At 44.6% G+C, this 14,982-nt stretch overlaps 1 protein-coding gene across 1 annotated transcript in view; it reads right to left on the bottom strand.

Annotated features, from left to right (window-relative positions):
* TASOR (transcription activation suppressor) overlaps positions 1–14,982 on the bottom strand; it is a gene marked incomplete in the record, with an annotated part of 313,792 nt that overhangs the window by 49,838 nt on the left and 248,972 nt on the right. The window contains 1 exon segment of the mRNA XM_030205431.1: positions 2,923–3,839. Coding sequence (XP_030061291.1) covers positions 2,923–3,839 — 917 coding nt within the window.

Here is a 14,982-nt window from a genome sequence, read left to right as displayed (position 1 = left end):
AAAAAAAAGAGCTTTCATTAGCTGGGAGAGGACAACGTTGAGATCCCACGACATAGTTAGATGTTTGATAGTAGACTTTGTCAACAACAAACTTTGCATGAAGCGAACAACTAGAGGCTGTGCAGAGATGGGCTTACACCCTACATGATAATAAGCACTAATTGAACTGAGATGAACCCTTACAGAGTTGGTATTCAAACCAGATTCAGAGGTGTAGGAAGTATTCAAGCAGCTTTTGTGTGGGACAAACGAGGGGGTTCAAGACCTTGCCCTCACACCAGACAGCAAACCACCGCCACTTAAAACGAGTAACGCCCCTTTGTGGAGTCTTTCCTGAAAACCAGCAAGTTACAGGAGACACCCTCCAGGCAAATTAAGGTTTCAAATTCTATGCTCTCAACATCTAAGCCATTAGGGCCAGGGATTAGTGGTTGGGATGTAGAAGAGACCCCTCGTTCTGCATGATGAGGGTTGGAAAATAGTCCAATCTCCACGGACCTTGGAAGGATAACTCCAGAAGAGGGAACCAGATTTGTCTTTAACAATACGGAGCGATCAGAATCATAAGTTCTTAGTCTTGCTTAAGTTTCAGCAAAGTCTTCTCTATGAGAGGTATTGGAGGATACACATACAGAAATCCCTCCCCCCCCCCCCCCCCCCCCCCCCCAATGTAGGAGAAAGGCATCCGATGCTAGTCTGCCGTGTGATCTGAGCCTGGAACAGAGCTGGGGAACCTTGTTGTTGAGATGAGTGGGAAAAGGTCTACGGAGGAGGTGCCTCACTCTTGGAAGATCTTGCAGGCTATATCCATATTGAGAAAACACTCATGTGACTGCAAAGCCCTGCTTAGACTATCTCCCAGGAAAGGACAACTGCCTAGGTATCCTTTTCTGGGAGGTGTGTGGCTCAGAGATCCATCCTATGAAGGAGGACACACTGCCACATCCCCACTGCTTGACAAAAGGGGTATGATCCTGTACCCCCTCCTCCACTGCTTGTTTACATAAAACATTGCAACCTGGTGGATAAAGTGTCTGCTCTCACTTGTGGAAGAGAAGCCCAAGCCTGTAATGTACCTAGCAGGGCTCCTATGTATTCCAATCGCTGGATTGGCTGGGACTTGGGTAGTTTATGACAAACCCTAGTAACTCAAACACCTGAATAGTTAAGCACATTGACTGTTGCTCCCTCCTGTGATGTTCTTTTGACCAGCCAATCATCCAGATGGGGGAGCACATACAGTCCCAACCAGCATAGATATGCCGCTATTACCGCAAGGCCAAATGGCTGTAAGTGTTACTGGTAATGATGTTTCCCTATTTGAAATCTGAGATGCTTCAGGGACTGGGAAGTATCAAAATGTGGGCATTGGCTAAGCCAATCATTTTCCTGAATCATGGGGAGAAGGATGCTCAAGAAAATCATCCTGAACTTTCTTTGAGCAGTGGCTATGCTCTCTTAGAGTCAATCAAAAGCTCATGCCTTGCTTCAACTGGGGCGCCAGCTGGGGCTTCTGAGGCCAGGGTTGGTGTGGCCGAGAGCACTGGGCCTGAGACTGCTGGCCAGAGCAGGAAGGAGGCGGAACCTACACATTTGAGAGCAGTAAGTTCGCCGTCTAGGCCCACTCAAAAAAACAGTCCATGAGGAAGAGGATGCAGCTGGAGGGTGCCAAGGCAAAATGAGGTTGGTGACCTCTTCCACCTTATCTCCAAACAAGTTGTCACCTCAGCAAGGAACATCTGCCAACCTCTGCTGCACCGCTGGTTCCAGGTCAGAGACATGAAGCCATGAGAGGCTGCACATCCCTACACCCATGGCGGAGAGTTTGGACACTATGTCAAAAGAGCCATAGGTATCCCAGCCAGACATTTTCTGCACTCCAGCTGCTTACTGGCCAACTGGCAAAGCTCTGTGGCCTGCTCTTCTGGGGGTATCTGCACAACTAAGTGTACTGAAGACTACAGATGCAAGTAGAAGCTGGTGTGGCAGTTGAGCCCTCTCAAATCTGGGAGCATATTGGATAATCCACCTTCTTAGGAGCAATCTGCACTGAGAAAGGAGATTCCCAGTTCATCAGTAAGGATAGGGTGCAATGGTACACTGACCCCTTCCTTAGGAGGAGACTTGTAGTCCAGCACAGTCAATATCTCTGCCCTGGGTTTTTCCTCCGTTTTCAACTTAAATGGGATGGAAGAAGCCATCTCTCTGATAAAACCAGTGAAAGAGACCCTCAGGTGGAGATTTAAGTCTCTCTTGAGGTTGTGAGGGATCAGAATGTATTCCATAAGACTCCTTCTCTGAGAAGTAATGTGGGTTCACTTCTGAAATCCATGAGCAGTCCCATTCAGACTCACCATACTCAGGTTGTTAAGAATGAGTCTGTGCCTGCCTCTACTCAGTGGATCCATGTCCATTACCCCAAAGAACATCAAGGTACAGCCGTACTCTGATTCCGAGGAATCAATGTTGACTTCAACACCCTGCGAGGTGCCGGGATTGAGGATCTCTGCACCAGCATGGAAGGAGCCTCAGGAAGAATCTGGGCTGGATCTGCAGTTGCCACAAGTGCCCTCAATGCCTGTGCGGTTTGCAATTGCAATACTAGGAGCCGCTCATCGAAGAAAGGCATCGGCAAAGGCGGAGAAGTCAGAAAAGAGGCAACCTGAGAAGGTGTCATGTCAGACCATTAGTAGGGACCTGGCTGTTAGGAAACTTGCAAAAAGGGAACGTGCTCCTCCTGGTGCCAGCACTTCTCAGATACCAACAACGGGGCGGGAAGGCACCAGCACACGCATGGTGGGGACACTGCTAGAAAGTTCTCTGTTAATACAACTAGTAAGCATCCCTAACGGGCTCCATCAGATGACATCACCCAGCTGTGAGAATTCTAAGGCCTTCCTGTCCTCTGAGAAAGATATTTACCTTAATTTCACTACAAATTGTACTGTCCTCTTCAGAATGAATGTAAAACTTCACAGTATTCTTCTGGACATCTTTAATAATTTTGACCAAACTGCTGAATACTTCTGGTTTCAACTGGCTGATGAAATCAGACAAAGCTGGCTGTGTTGTTGAAATATTCATATTATCTGGCACTGTCAGAGTCATCTCTACAGGTGTTTCCTTCTGCTCTTCAGTAGAAGAAGTCTGTTCAGCTGGCAATATTCCCTCTTTGTTATTAACCTGGCTAAATTCCTCTTTAACACATTCAAAGTCAACTGAAGAGTGCTGTTCCTCGGAGCCTTCTCTTTTCAATGCACCATCATCACAGATTGGATCTGATAATTCTTCAGCACTATCTTTACTTGTAACATGGGCATCCTCTTCTTTGAGAACAGTTAATGTGGTTTCACCAACTGTATATTTTGTTTCAGCTGCATTATCATCAACTTGGGTACGTATATTACATGATGATATGGAAGCAATTACATTAGATAGTTTTTCATGCAGTTGCTCTACATACTTGTTGACACAAATTTCTGAGGCTTGTAAACTTAAATGTTCAGAAAGCTGTAGTATGCCCTCTTGGGTAGACAACACCGGTGTAGTTTTACTACAAATATATGCAATATTGTTTATCTTTAAAACTTCCTGAATTTTTCTTGAGAACGAATTGTATTCTTCCAATACTGCAGTTTCTATCACTCCATTCTCAGAGTGTTCCGTTACAAACAAATGATGTAAACTAGATCTGTTCACGAATGATTTCTTCCTTGTATCTGAACATGGTGCATATAAGAAGTGGTAGTCAGAGATTCGTTGTCTATTCTGAACCCGTGGATCATTTGGATGTGCATCATTTGGTGGTAAAAATAACAGTTCTTCTGGGGATTTCATACCTATGCAGAAAGAGTTAATGGTTAAAATCTGACGTGAAAGAAAAATGGAAAAGGCAGTTTTGCTGTTAATACCAAACAATCCATTATTCTTTGGTCATAAAAATTAACATTCACTACCTTTTGGATTTTGTTACTAGTGATTAATATATCTACACAAACCATACGACTGCATACCATTCTATGACAAGGACTCAAAGTTAGTCATAACAAAATTAAATATAAATACATCTTTCATATTTGGAAATGAACTACATTTTCCTATTAAAGATTTATTTTCACCATTCACTTATACTACGGAATATTTCAAACAAGTTTGTGATTTTGCCAAGTTACAGAAAGTACCCCTTAATCAACAAGATTTAAACCTCTAAGAAGAAACCAGTCTATCTCATAAATCTATTAGCATAGCTCTTAAAATTTATGTATATATGCCCACTTTTAAGTGAACTTGAATATTTTTGTTTAGTGAAATATGTCATTATTTTGCAGTGATCTAGTAAACCACTGGTCTGCTCTCCATCAGGAATCTGGACCTACAGCCTTCCTGGGAGTGGCCTACTCTACCTGCTGCACCAGGCCACAAGTCATCATCTGCTGGAGCCACAGAAATACTGAGGAGTCAAAAGCAGCACCAGGTCCCTATAAAGAGACCTGGTGTCAGCTCTGAGTTGTTTTTCTCTGGCTCCATCTGCTAGCAAGGGAACATAGCACACTCGCCTGGACTAATCTGGAACAGATAAGGAAATTGTTAATTTTCAAAAGAGAAATAGCATAAAAAAATGCAGGTTAAAAACTTGCATTGTTTGCAAATATGCAGCAGTTTCAAAACTGCCCTTTACCCTTACCAGAGGAGTATGGGTCTTAAATATCTGCCACATACATACAAAACGTGCTGTATGCAATATTTATATAATCACCTGCATTTTTCCTTAATGTAGCTGATATTGGTATGAACATACACGACAAAGTGTGATAAGCACAAGAAATATGAAAACAAGGACTTGCATGAACAATTGTGAAATTGTAACCATAGAATCCTTACACTTGAATTAAAAAAAAATGATTAACTACTGAAAACTAAAAAGTAAAGTCATAATATTCAGAAAAATAAATCTACTTTCTTAGCATAAAAGAGGAAGTTGTATTATCTTATGAAAATGTGTAGGAAGTATAGAATCCTTATTTGGATACAGAATTATAAAAACTGATTAATACTATCAGACCTTCTGGTTCTCCATTAGATGGAGCCAGTTCATGGGCTCCTGATGGATTGCTGGTCCACACTTTCTCTCAATTTTTTTTAGATTTCATTAATATAAGTTTTCTTGATCAGGGGAATTTCCCTTTACAATGGAAACACTTGTTCATCAACGTCTCAAGAATCAAGGCCAAGATAGATATCTCCCTGCCTTTAACTTTTATAGTTTTTGGCCATACTGTTTTTTCTGCTAGTTTTCCAACAGGTAAGCAGATTTTGGTCCTCAAGCACTCTCCATCCTAAACATCTGGATTCCGTGAACACCATAGTATTGAGAATGCCCTTCTGTGTATACTGAATGACATTACTTGTTACATTACAGAAAACAGAGGGTAGGGTTAAATTGTCATTTCTCTCAATGGAGAAGGATGAACAGTGGAGTGGAGTGCCACAGGGATCGGTACTGGGACTGGTGCTATTTAACATATTTATAAATGATATGAAAATCGGAATAAGTGAGGTGATTAAATCTGCAGATGACACAAAACTATTCAAGGTTCTTAAAACACAAGCGGACTGTAACATATTGCAGGAAGACCGGGCATCCAAATGGCAGATGAAATTTAATGTGGACAAATTCAAGGTGATGCACAATGGAAAGAATAATCTGAATCATAGTTAACTGATGCTAGGGTCCATCTTGGGGGTCAGCACTCAAGCAAAAAAGATCTAGGTGTCATTGTAAATAATACACTGAAATCTTCTGCTCAGTCTACAGTGGAGGCCAAAAAAGCAAACAGGATGCTAGGAATTATTAGGAAAGGGATGGTAAATAAGACCAAAACTACTATAATGCCTTTGTATCAACTTCATGGTGCGACCGCACCTTAAGTGTTGATTTCAGTTCTGGTCGCAGTATCTCAAAAAAAGATATAGTGGAATTAGAAAAGGTTCAAAGAAGAACAACAAAATGATAAAGAGGATGGAACTCCTCCCATATGAGGAAAAGCTAAAGAAGTTAGGGATCTTCAGATTGGAAAAGAGAAGGATGAGGGGAGATGAGGTCTACAAAACCCTGAGTGGTGTAGAACGAGTAGAAGTAAATCGATTTTTTACTTGTTCCAAAAGTGCAAAGACTAGGGGACATTCGAGGAAGTTACGTGGAAATACCAATAGGAGGAAATATTTTTTCACTCAACAAATAGTTAAGCTCTGAAACTCATTGCCAGAGGATGTGGTTAACAGCAGTTAGTGTATCTGGGTTTAAAAAGGTTTGGACAAATTCCTGGAGGAACTGCTTGCCCCGGGATTGGTAGAATGGAATGTTGCTGCTAACTGGGTTTCTGCCAGGTACTTGTGACCTGGCGTAGCCACTGTTTGGAAAACGGGATACTGGGCTAGACGGACCATTGGTCTGACCCAGTATGGCTACTCTTATGTTCTTACGTACCTGGATGTATAAAATGATGTTCTCCTTATTCAGTTAGATCTTAGTTCCACATTTGATGCAGTGGATCATGCCTTTCTTCAATGCTTGTGTGAGACATTGAATTAGTTTTGTAGATACTTTTCATCTTGCTCTTACGGTAAGAGGGGAAAGGGAAAGAGGAGTTTGAAATGAGAATAAAGCTAAAGTTATGCCCTTTAGGGGGGGGGGGTCTTTGGTTGTCTGCTGGTCTAGAGTGCCTGTACATCCCCTGCCATTCACCAGCAGAAAGAGGGGCATCCTAAAAATTGGACATCCACTGGATGTAACAGACAGGTTATGGCTCCAATAACTGGCAACTGGGAGATAGTGTGCTACAGGTGGATTGAAGAAGGCCCAGCCCGGGAGCAGCAAACTGGGGTTAGGGAGAGCTCGTCCCAGAACTAAGGTGGACCAAAGGTGGGATCACTGCTGGAGAAGGGTCAGATCAAGGGAGATCTGAGCCTGCAAAAGTAAATCAGAGTAAAGAAGAGTACAGCCTTTGGGGATATTATCTCTTTGCAGGATAGACATAGACAGGAGAAGCTGTAAATGCCTGTAAAATATAACAAGTATCCTGTAAATAGCATTTGGGGAAGAAGTGGAAAAGGGAGTTCCCTTTTGGGAACAACAAAAAATACTTTGGATTGATAATTTGACAGTTGCAGTTTGCTTGTTGAAAGAGTTCAAATAAAGAATTTGCATTTGTTTGAGACATTTTGAGTACTGCCTGGTTTGTGGGAGAGAGCTAAAGAACCAATCAGCTCTAGAGGATAAGCATAGCCCCCCCACCCCCCAATCTCTATTATGGACCACTGACTCTTTAGGAGTATTTCCCTGTGTGTCTCACCTTGCTGGTCTTGGCCTATACAAGCCTAGGACATCCTGTTTCAACAAGATGGCTGCATCCACCCCTGACCCGCACATCTCTGTGTCAGCAAGAAACAGCTTTGCAGCTTGTGGAAAATTACAGCAGAAACTCAACTCCAAGGACATGCTGTGGGCAAACCAGGCCCCCCTTATCTCCCTGAGAGGCTGGCTCCAGCAAGGCGGGTGAGAAACAGAAAATGCATACCAAAAATGTAACAACTTGAAGGTCAAGCACAACGGACGGTTCTTGCCATGCAGTGAGCCGAGGAAGGTCCAGATTGGTTCCTACAGCCACCGGACCAAGAGGTGCTGGGGACAGCGGGAACAAGGAGTTAGTCGGAAACCTTGGAAGAAGGTGGAGGTGGAAAGAAGACCAGTGAGACCTTATACGGTCCACCAACTGATGAACTGTGTAATGGGAGGAAAGTATCGTGGTTCAGCTGTACCTGCACTGAGTGACCTGTGCCCTCCTTGTCTGCTGCAGAGTTCCTTTCCAGCTCTGACTGAGACTCGCTGTGAATCCAGCTTAAGTCTGTGGAGTATCCCGTGCCAGCTCCAGAGAGATGGCCCTGAGGTCAGCCTGGTGAGCAACACGGTGATTTATTTCCTATTAGTCTGGGGCTAGTTAGTGGTAATTACCTGAGCAAAGGACTGGGGTAGTCATCCCGTGATCAGGAGATAGCTGCTAATAACTGTACTACCTCGTAACACAGTGTGACTTATCAGTGGTGTAATTTTATCTGGTAACCAGTAAGAACTAGTATTTAGTAGTGTGACGTATGAGTGTAATTTTTATCAGCCAGAAATTTTGTATTCAGCCAAAGCTTTGTCAGAGTGTCTATATTTTGTATACATTATCTATATTTTCTTATCTATTATACTATAATAAAGATAATATATATATTCCAGCTTGCTTTTCCAGTCGCATTCCTTTCTTTCGGAAGCTGTATAGGCTCTATCCAAGGTTCCCGCCCCCTAGACCAAGTGCTGAGCAGTCTGTGTGCAGATAGTTTTGTTTGAGGAATCTTGGACGCAGATAATTTATTAGCTGTGGTAACGATCCTACAACTCACTCCCAAGCTTGACTGTGTGAGTGCTAGAACTGATGAGTGAGGGGAGATTGGTCCTGAATATGAAACCAAACTGAATATCTGTTTTGTGGCACAGGGCCAGAGCTAGCACATGGGTGAAAACTGGGTTGCAAATACAACAGAAGATTACCACTATTTGCCCCTGCCATTCCAGCTGCCAATGTGAGGAGACAACCCAATACCAACAAACTGAGATTGTACAGATAAGTTCTATGATCACTAATAGATGGGTTACAGGTGGTTTTTGCCAGTTGAGGGAGGGGTGAGGGGAAGCATTCTCCCATCTGACTTCTGTTCATAATTATCCTAGTATTAGGGAAATATAAATCTGTCCTAATACTTTACCTTCTGTTTAAAACTTTGTTTTTGCACTTTATCTTTGAAAAAGAATCTGTTTGCTTCATATGACTATCAGTGAATGAGGGAATTCTGAATTTAGGACCTTTGTTTAGATGTGTTCACTCCTAGAATTACTGCCATCATTTACATATCTGATGTACATTCCCCAGGGAGGAGGAGTGTTATAGCTGTACCCTCACATAGTGAAGCTTGAAGAACGGTCCAGAATTTGGTAACCAAAATTTAATGCTAAAATAGGAAGGGTTCGTTCTAGATAGTATGCTAAAGCACACTTGCAGTCTAAGGTATGCAGTGTTGCTTCTCCAAGATACCACCTTAGGGAGAAATTTGAGGTGGGCTCAGAGTACAACCCTGTTTTCCAGAGGCAAGTATGGGCTGTGTTCTGGGCTATATCTATATCTATCTATCTATATATATATATCTATCTACACACACACACAGACATACACAACGTAATGGAGTTTCTTTTGATAACTGAGCAAGTTCAGCATTTGATGCCACTGCCAATCTGGTCAGCTGAATACTGAGAAATTGGTGTGATACGATTTATGTGACAGTTATTTGTATCATATTTTTCCTCCAACGTGTGATTCCATTACATCATATACATATCATGCGACATTTGTTCAGACTCCTGATGCAGGCCTATTAGCCAAAACATGGCCCGTGTCAATTCTAGTTTTATCTGCAATAAAGAGCTTTTCAGCACTTACAGTATCCGATTTGAGTTTTGTGACACCTCCGCTGTTTTGTTGCCTTGAGTTGCGACCTCTGCCCATTGCATACAAAATAAGTGCTTTGAGACTTTTTATACCCTAAAGTTTTGGCATTTCATTTGCAAATAAAAAAAAGTAGAAAATGGAGGTTTTAGACCAATGATTGAGCAGGCCGCCTATGGAGTGCTTCAAATTGTCTGTGCTGAGGCACTGAGCACTCTAGGCTTCTGAGGTCTAAAAAAATTCAAAACATTAATAAAATTGGCAATTAAAAAAAACTTTTTCCCAAAAAGTGGGAAAAGGTTTCAGTGTATTCTTTGTGAGGGTATCACAAGAACTCAAGTAAATTTGTGCACAGTTAAGGGCTGAATGATTTCTGTACATCTGTGCCACAGTTTGTGTATGAAGTGGTCTTTGAGCCATTTCAAAGACAAAGCCTGGAAAGGATATACCGTATTTTTCGGACTATAAGACGCACCGGACCATAAGACGCACCTAGGTTTTAGAGGAGGGAAATAGGAAAAAAAAAATTTTCCTCTTTCCCTCCTCTAAAACCTAGGTGCTCCGGTGCGTCTTGTCTGGGTTTTGGACCTCCGTCCCGTACTTACAGGATTCCGTGTTCCCTGGTGGTCTAGTGACGTCGGGGCAGGAAAGAGCCCCCTCTTTCCTGCCCATCGCGCTGCTCTCCGTGCTTCTCAATGCCTTCCGACGGTCCTCGGCGAGATTCAAAATGGCCGCCGAGAATCTCGGCGGCCATTTTGAATCTCGCCGAGACCGTCGGAAAGCATTGAGAAGCACGGAGAGCAGCGCGATGGGCAGGAAAGAGGGGGCTCTTTCCTGCCCCGACGTCACTAGACCACCAGGGAACATGGAATCCTGTAAGTACGGAACGGAGGTCAAAAAACGCTACCTTCGGACTATAAGACGCACCCCCCATTTTCCTCCCAAATTTTGGGGGAAAAAAGTGCGTCTTATAGTCCGAAAAATACGGTACTTTCTGGAGAGGACTTGCGCTTCTAAGGTGGCGGAGAAGGATAAGATGGAATGCCATAGGACTCCCTTATCTGAGAGATCCTGCGAGTCCTGATTGTCTCCCAGGAGAGGTCTGACTCAAAGTACTGTTCATGGGAAAAACATGGAAAACAGTGTTGACTAAAGCACTGGCTCTGCATCGACAGACAAGTCTCCGATGTTGGATAATGTTCTTCTTGTGATATCGACAAATGTGTCGGTCAGGTTCATGCCGCACCATGCCGCTTATCTCTCAAAGCCAAGTGAATTGGAACAGTGCCAACAGCAGTCATCTTGTTTGACTCATTTCCTGGGGGTCCATACTGTTCAGTGTAGGAAAAAGTATAAGGATTGCATCATACTAGTAGTGAGCAAGGGTCTATTGATATGAGACCATAACATAGGCCAGGGAAAATGAAGAGGTGTCCCTCAAGATATGTTTTCCAAGAGTTAGCAAGTTGCACAGAGAACAAAATTTATCTCTGAAATTTTTATAAAAGGTGGAAGCAACTTTGCCTTCTGTGAGGGTTGAATCACACCATTTTCTGATTGAAGCAGAAAAAGACAGATTAGTCAAAATATTTGAATTGCCAACAAGAATTTTGCTGAGAATAGACCATCGTGAATCTCTAGGTGCTAATGAAGGAAATTTGATCTTAAGATCAGTAGGGGATAGTAACCTGTTTTGAGAGAGAATCTGACCCAGAGACCAAATTTCAAGTTTTTGCCAATTTTCCTAGAAATATTTTTAACCATGATTTTAGGGTTATTCCATATACACTTTTTCAAATCACACTACAGAGTTATCTGCAAGTTTGTCAAGCTGGTGGAGGGCGAATTAGGTTGATAACATTATAGCAAATTGTTTTTAATAGTACTGGGGAGTCTCATGGTCATTAGCATAGATATTGGTATAGAAAAGCAAAGTTGTTCTGCTTCCAAGTAGGAGCATCAGAAACAGAGGAAGAACACAACCCATCTATATTAATATTTCTCACCTGAAAAACATTCTGAAGCTCACTCTGTGGGAGGGAAACAGTGAAGGCTAGGCTGTCAGCTCACTCACTCTCACTCATGCACCACTCACTGTCACTCACAGACCCGCCCTCAGCCACGCCCCTTCCGGACATAATTCGCGACCCCAACGTTCTAAATGAAGCCTACAAACCGGAAGTGTGAGGCGTCAGAGATATCCTTTTTGCCCATGGCTCAAAACATGAACTTTGAGGCGTCCTGTGCCCCGCCCTCGCGTCATAACGTGATGACGACGAGGGCGGAGCACAGTACACGAGCACACGCGATCTCCCCCGCCCCTCGGTGGAAATGGTTCAGACGGGACCCGCATCACACAGCGCGCAGGTGCCTGGAGGGGGCTTTGGGGCCATGTGGGTCGCTGGGCGGCGGTGCCAGGTGGGTCGCTGACAACGGGACAGCTGGGTCGCTGACGATGCGTACGGATGGGGTGCCGGGGCTGGAAACGCGATCTCCCAGTGCCTGCACGGGGGTTGGGAGACAGCTGGGTCGCTGTCGATGCGTGCGGATCGGTGGGGAGGCTGCACGCGCCGACCCCTACGAGGATCGCTGCACACCAAAACCAGGGGTTGGGGGTCAGCTGGGTCACTGACGATGGGTGGCGATGGCTGGGGAGGCTGCACAAGCCGGCAGACACGAGCGTCGCTGCACACCACAACCTTGCTAGTGCCCGTTTCATCTCTCCCAGGAACGGGCCTTTTTTTACTAGTATTTAGCTAAAGAAGCCAAATGATAATAGTAAGGGTCAGGGATGTTGAGACCACCATTAGGTCTAGTCTAGACGCTTTCAGTTTAGACAAGGCAAAACGACGCTTTTTATTTCAACAAATAAAGTCTGTAAATTTTTTGTCAATTCATTAATATAGGAACTTAGGACAGAGAAGGTAACATGGAGAGGATGTAAGTAATTCTTGACACAAGAGTCATTTTAATAGTGGAAATCTACCCCAAGATAAACTTAAAAGTGACTATTTAGTTAAGTCTCGGTTAATTATGTCTTTGATTTTGGCGATGTTAAGATTAAGGATCTGCTCTGGGTCTTTATGGATGAGAATACCTAAATATTGAAAGGCCTGGTGAGCCCAAACAAAATGTATTTGATGAAAATCTGAGGGAGTGGAAAAGTTATTTAGTGGAATAATCACAGATTTGTTCCAGGTACCCTTAAACCAGAAAACTGGGAGAAGGTGGAGACCAAATCTGTAAATGCTGGAAAGGAAAGTTGTGAGTTAGTGATAAATAAAATAACATCAGCAGCATAAGAGGCTAATTTAATTTGACGAGCTTTGGTTTTAATACCAAGGATATTAGGAGACAAATAGCAGATAATAAAGGTTCCAGGGCTAAATTAAATAATAGAGGAGAAAGGGGGCATCCCTGCTCACAGTGTTGGTAGATAATATTTGTAGAGAGTTTCATATGGTAAAATTATGTATCATACCTGATAATTTTCTTTCCATTAATCATAGCTGATCAATCCATAGACTGGTGGGTTGTGTCCATCTACCAGCAGGTGGAGATAGAGAGCAAACTTTTGCCTCCCTATATGTGGTCATGTGCTGCCGGAAACTCCTCAGTATGTCGATATCAAAGCTCCATCCGCAGGACTCAGCACTTTACACCCACGAAGGGACACTCTGCCCAGCTCACCACCGCCGAAACGGGGGAGGGGAATTAACCCAGCTCATCCCCACACAAGTGGGGGAGGGGAATCCGTCCAGCTCATCCCCGCGGAGCGGGGGAGGGACACCACACCCGCCGATGCGGGGGGATCTGGCTTATCCTGCAACCGCAACCGCGGGAGGAGCTGACTGACCCTAACACCGCCGAAGCGGGAGGGGTACAAAGCTGCCCTACAGGCGCACGAAGCGGGAGGGAGTGCCGGCAGAATTTAAATCTCAATCCAGCCCCGTAAAACGGAGGGGAGAGGAATGCAGCAGCTCACTGTAACACAAACTCGTCTCAACTCTTGAAGAATCCAAGTGAAAGAAGAACTTGAACACGAAGTCCTCCTGAAGTAACTGAAGGCTAAACTTGAACCTAAAATTCAACCAGAATATAAACAGTACAGATATCTGGGAGGGGCTATGGATTGATCAGCTATGATTAATGGAAAGAAAATTATCAGGTATGATACATAATTTTACCTTCCATATCATCAAGCTGATCAATCCATAGACTGGTGGGATGTACCGAAGCAGTACTCACCCAGGGCGGGACATAGAAATCCCTGACCGCAACACTGAAGCTCCAAACCGGGCCTCCGCCCGAGCAGCCACAGTCAAGCGGTAATGCCTGGCAAAGGTATGGGCTGAAGCCCAAGTTGCCACCTTGCAAATCTCTTCCAAGGAGACGGACCCTAAGCCGCTGCAATGGCTTCCTTGCCCATCTTGCCACTGTAGGCTTAGAAGCCTGCAGACCCTTACGAGGACCTGTAAACAGGACAAACAGATGATCCGATTTCCGGAAATCATTGGTCACTTCCAAGTATCAGATGATGACTCGTCTCACATCCAGAAATTGAGAGCAGAGTATTCCTCTGGGTAGACCTCCCTACGAAAGGAAGGGAGACAGAGCTGCTGAATCACATGGAAGTGAAAAACAATCTTGGGCAGGAAGGAAGGCACTGTGCGAATAGTCACTCCTGCCTCAGTGAACTGCAGAAAAAGCTCTCGACATGAGAGTGCCTGGAGCTCGGAAACTCTTCTGGCTGAAGTGATAGCCACCAAAAAGACTGCTTTCAACGTCAGGTCTTTCAGAGATGCCCTCGACAAGGGTTCAAAAGGCGGCTTCTGCAATGCTCTTAGCACCAGGTTGAGATTCCACGCAGGCACCACTGAGTGCAGAGGAGGGCGCAGGTGATTAACTCCCTTGAGAAAGCGCACCACATCTGGCTGCGAAGCCAGGGAAGCACCCTTCAGGCGGCCCCTGAAGCAAGCCAGAGCCGCTACCTGCACTTTCAGGGAACTGAGCGACAGGCCTTTGTCCAGACCTTCTTGCAGGAACACCAACACTGAAGAAATTGGAGCAGTGAAGGGAGAAAGTGAGCCTGCTTCACACCACGCTGCAAAGATACGCCAAACCCTGGCGTAAGCAGTAGAAGTAGAGCGCTTCCTCGCTCTCAGCATAGTGGCGATGACCGTGTCTGAGAAGCCCTTCTTTCTCAGACGCTGCCGCTCAATAGCCAGGCCGTAAGACCAAAGGGGGAGGGATCCTCCATCACCACGGGACCCTGATGTAACAGGCCCTGCTCCACTGGCAGCCGCAGAGGATCGCCGACTGAGAGCCTGATCAAGTCCGCATACCAGGGACGTCTGGGCCAATCCGGACCCACCAGGATTACCCTGCCGGGATACTTTGCCACCCGGTCTAGCACCCTGCCCAACATGGGCCAGGGCCG

Source organism: Microcaecilia unicolor, chromosome 6 (genome assembly GCF_901765095.1).
Source record: "Microcaecilia unicolor chromosome 6, aMicUni1.1, whole genome shotgun sequence".
Classification (NCBI taxonomy): domain Eukaryota; kingdom Metazoa; phylum Chordata; class Amphibia; order Gymnophiona; family Siphonopidae; genus Microcaecilia; species Microcaecilia unicolor.
This window is presented reverse-complemented; position numbering and strand designations above follow the sequence as displayed.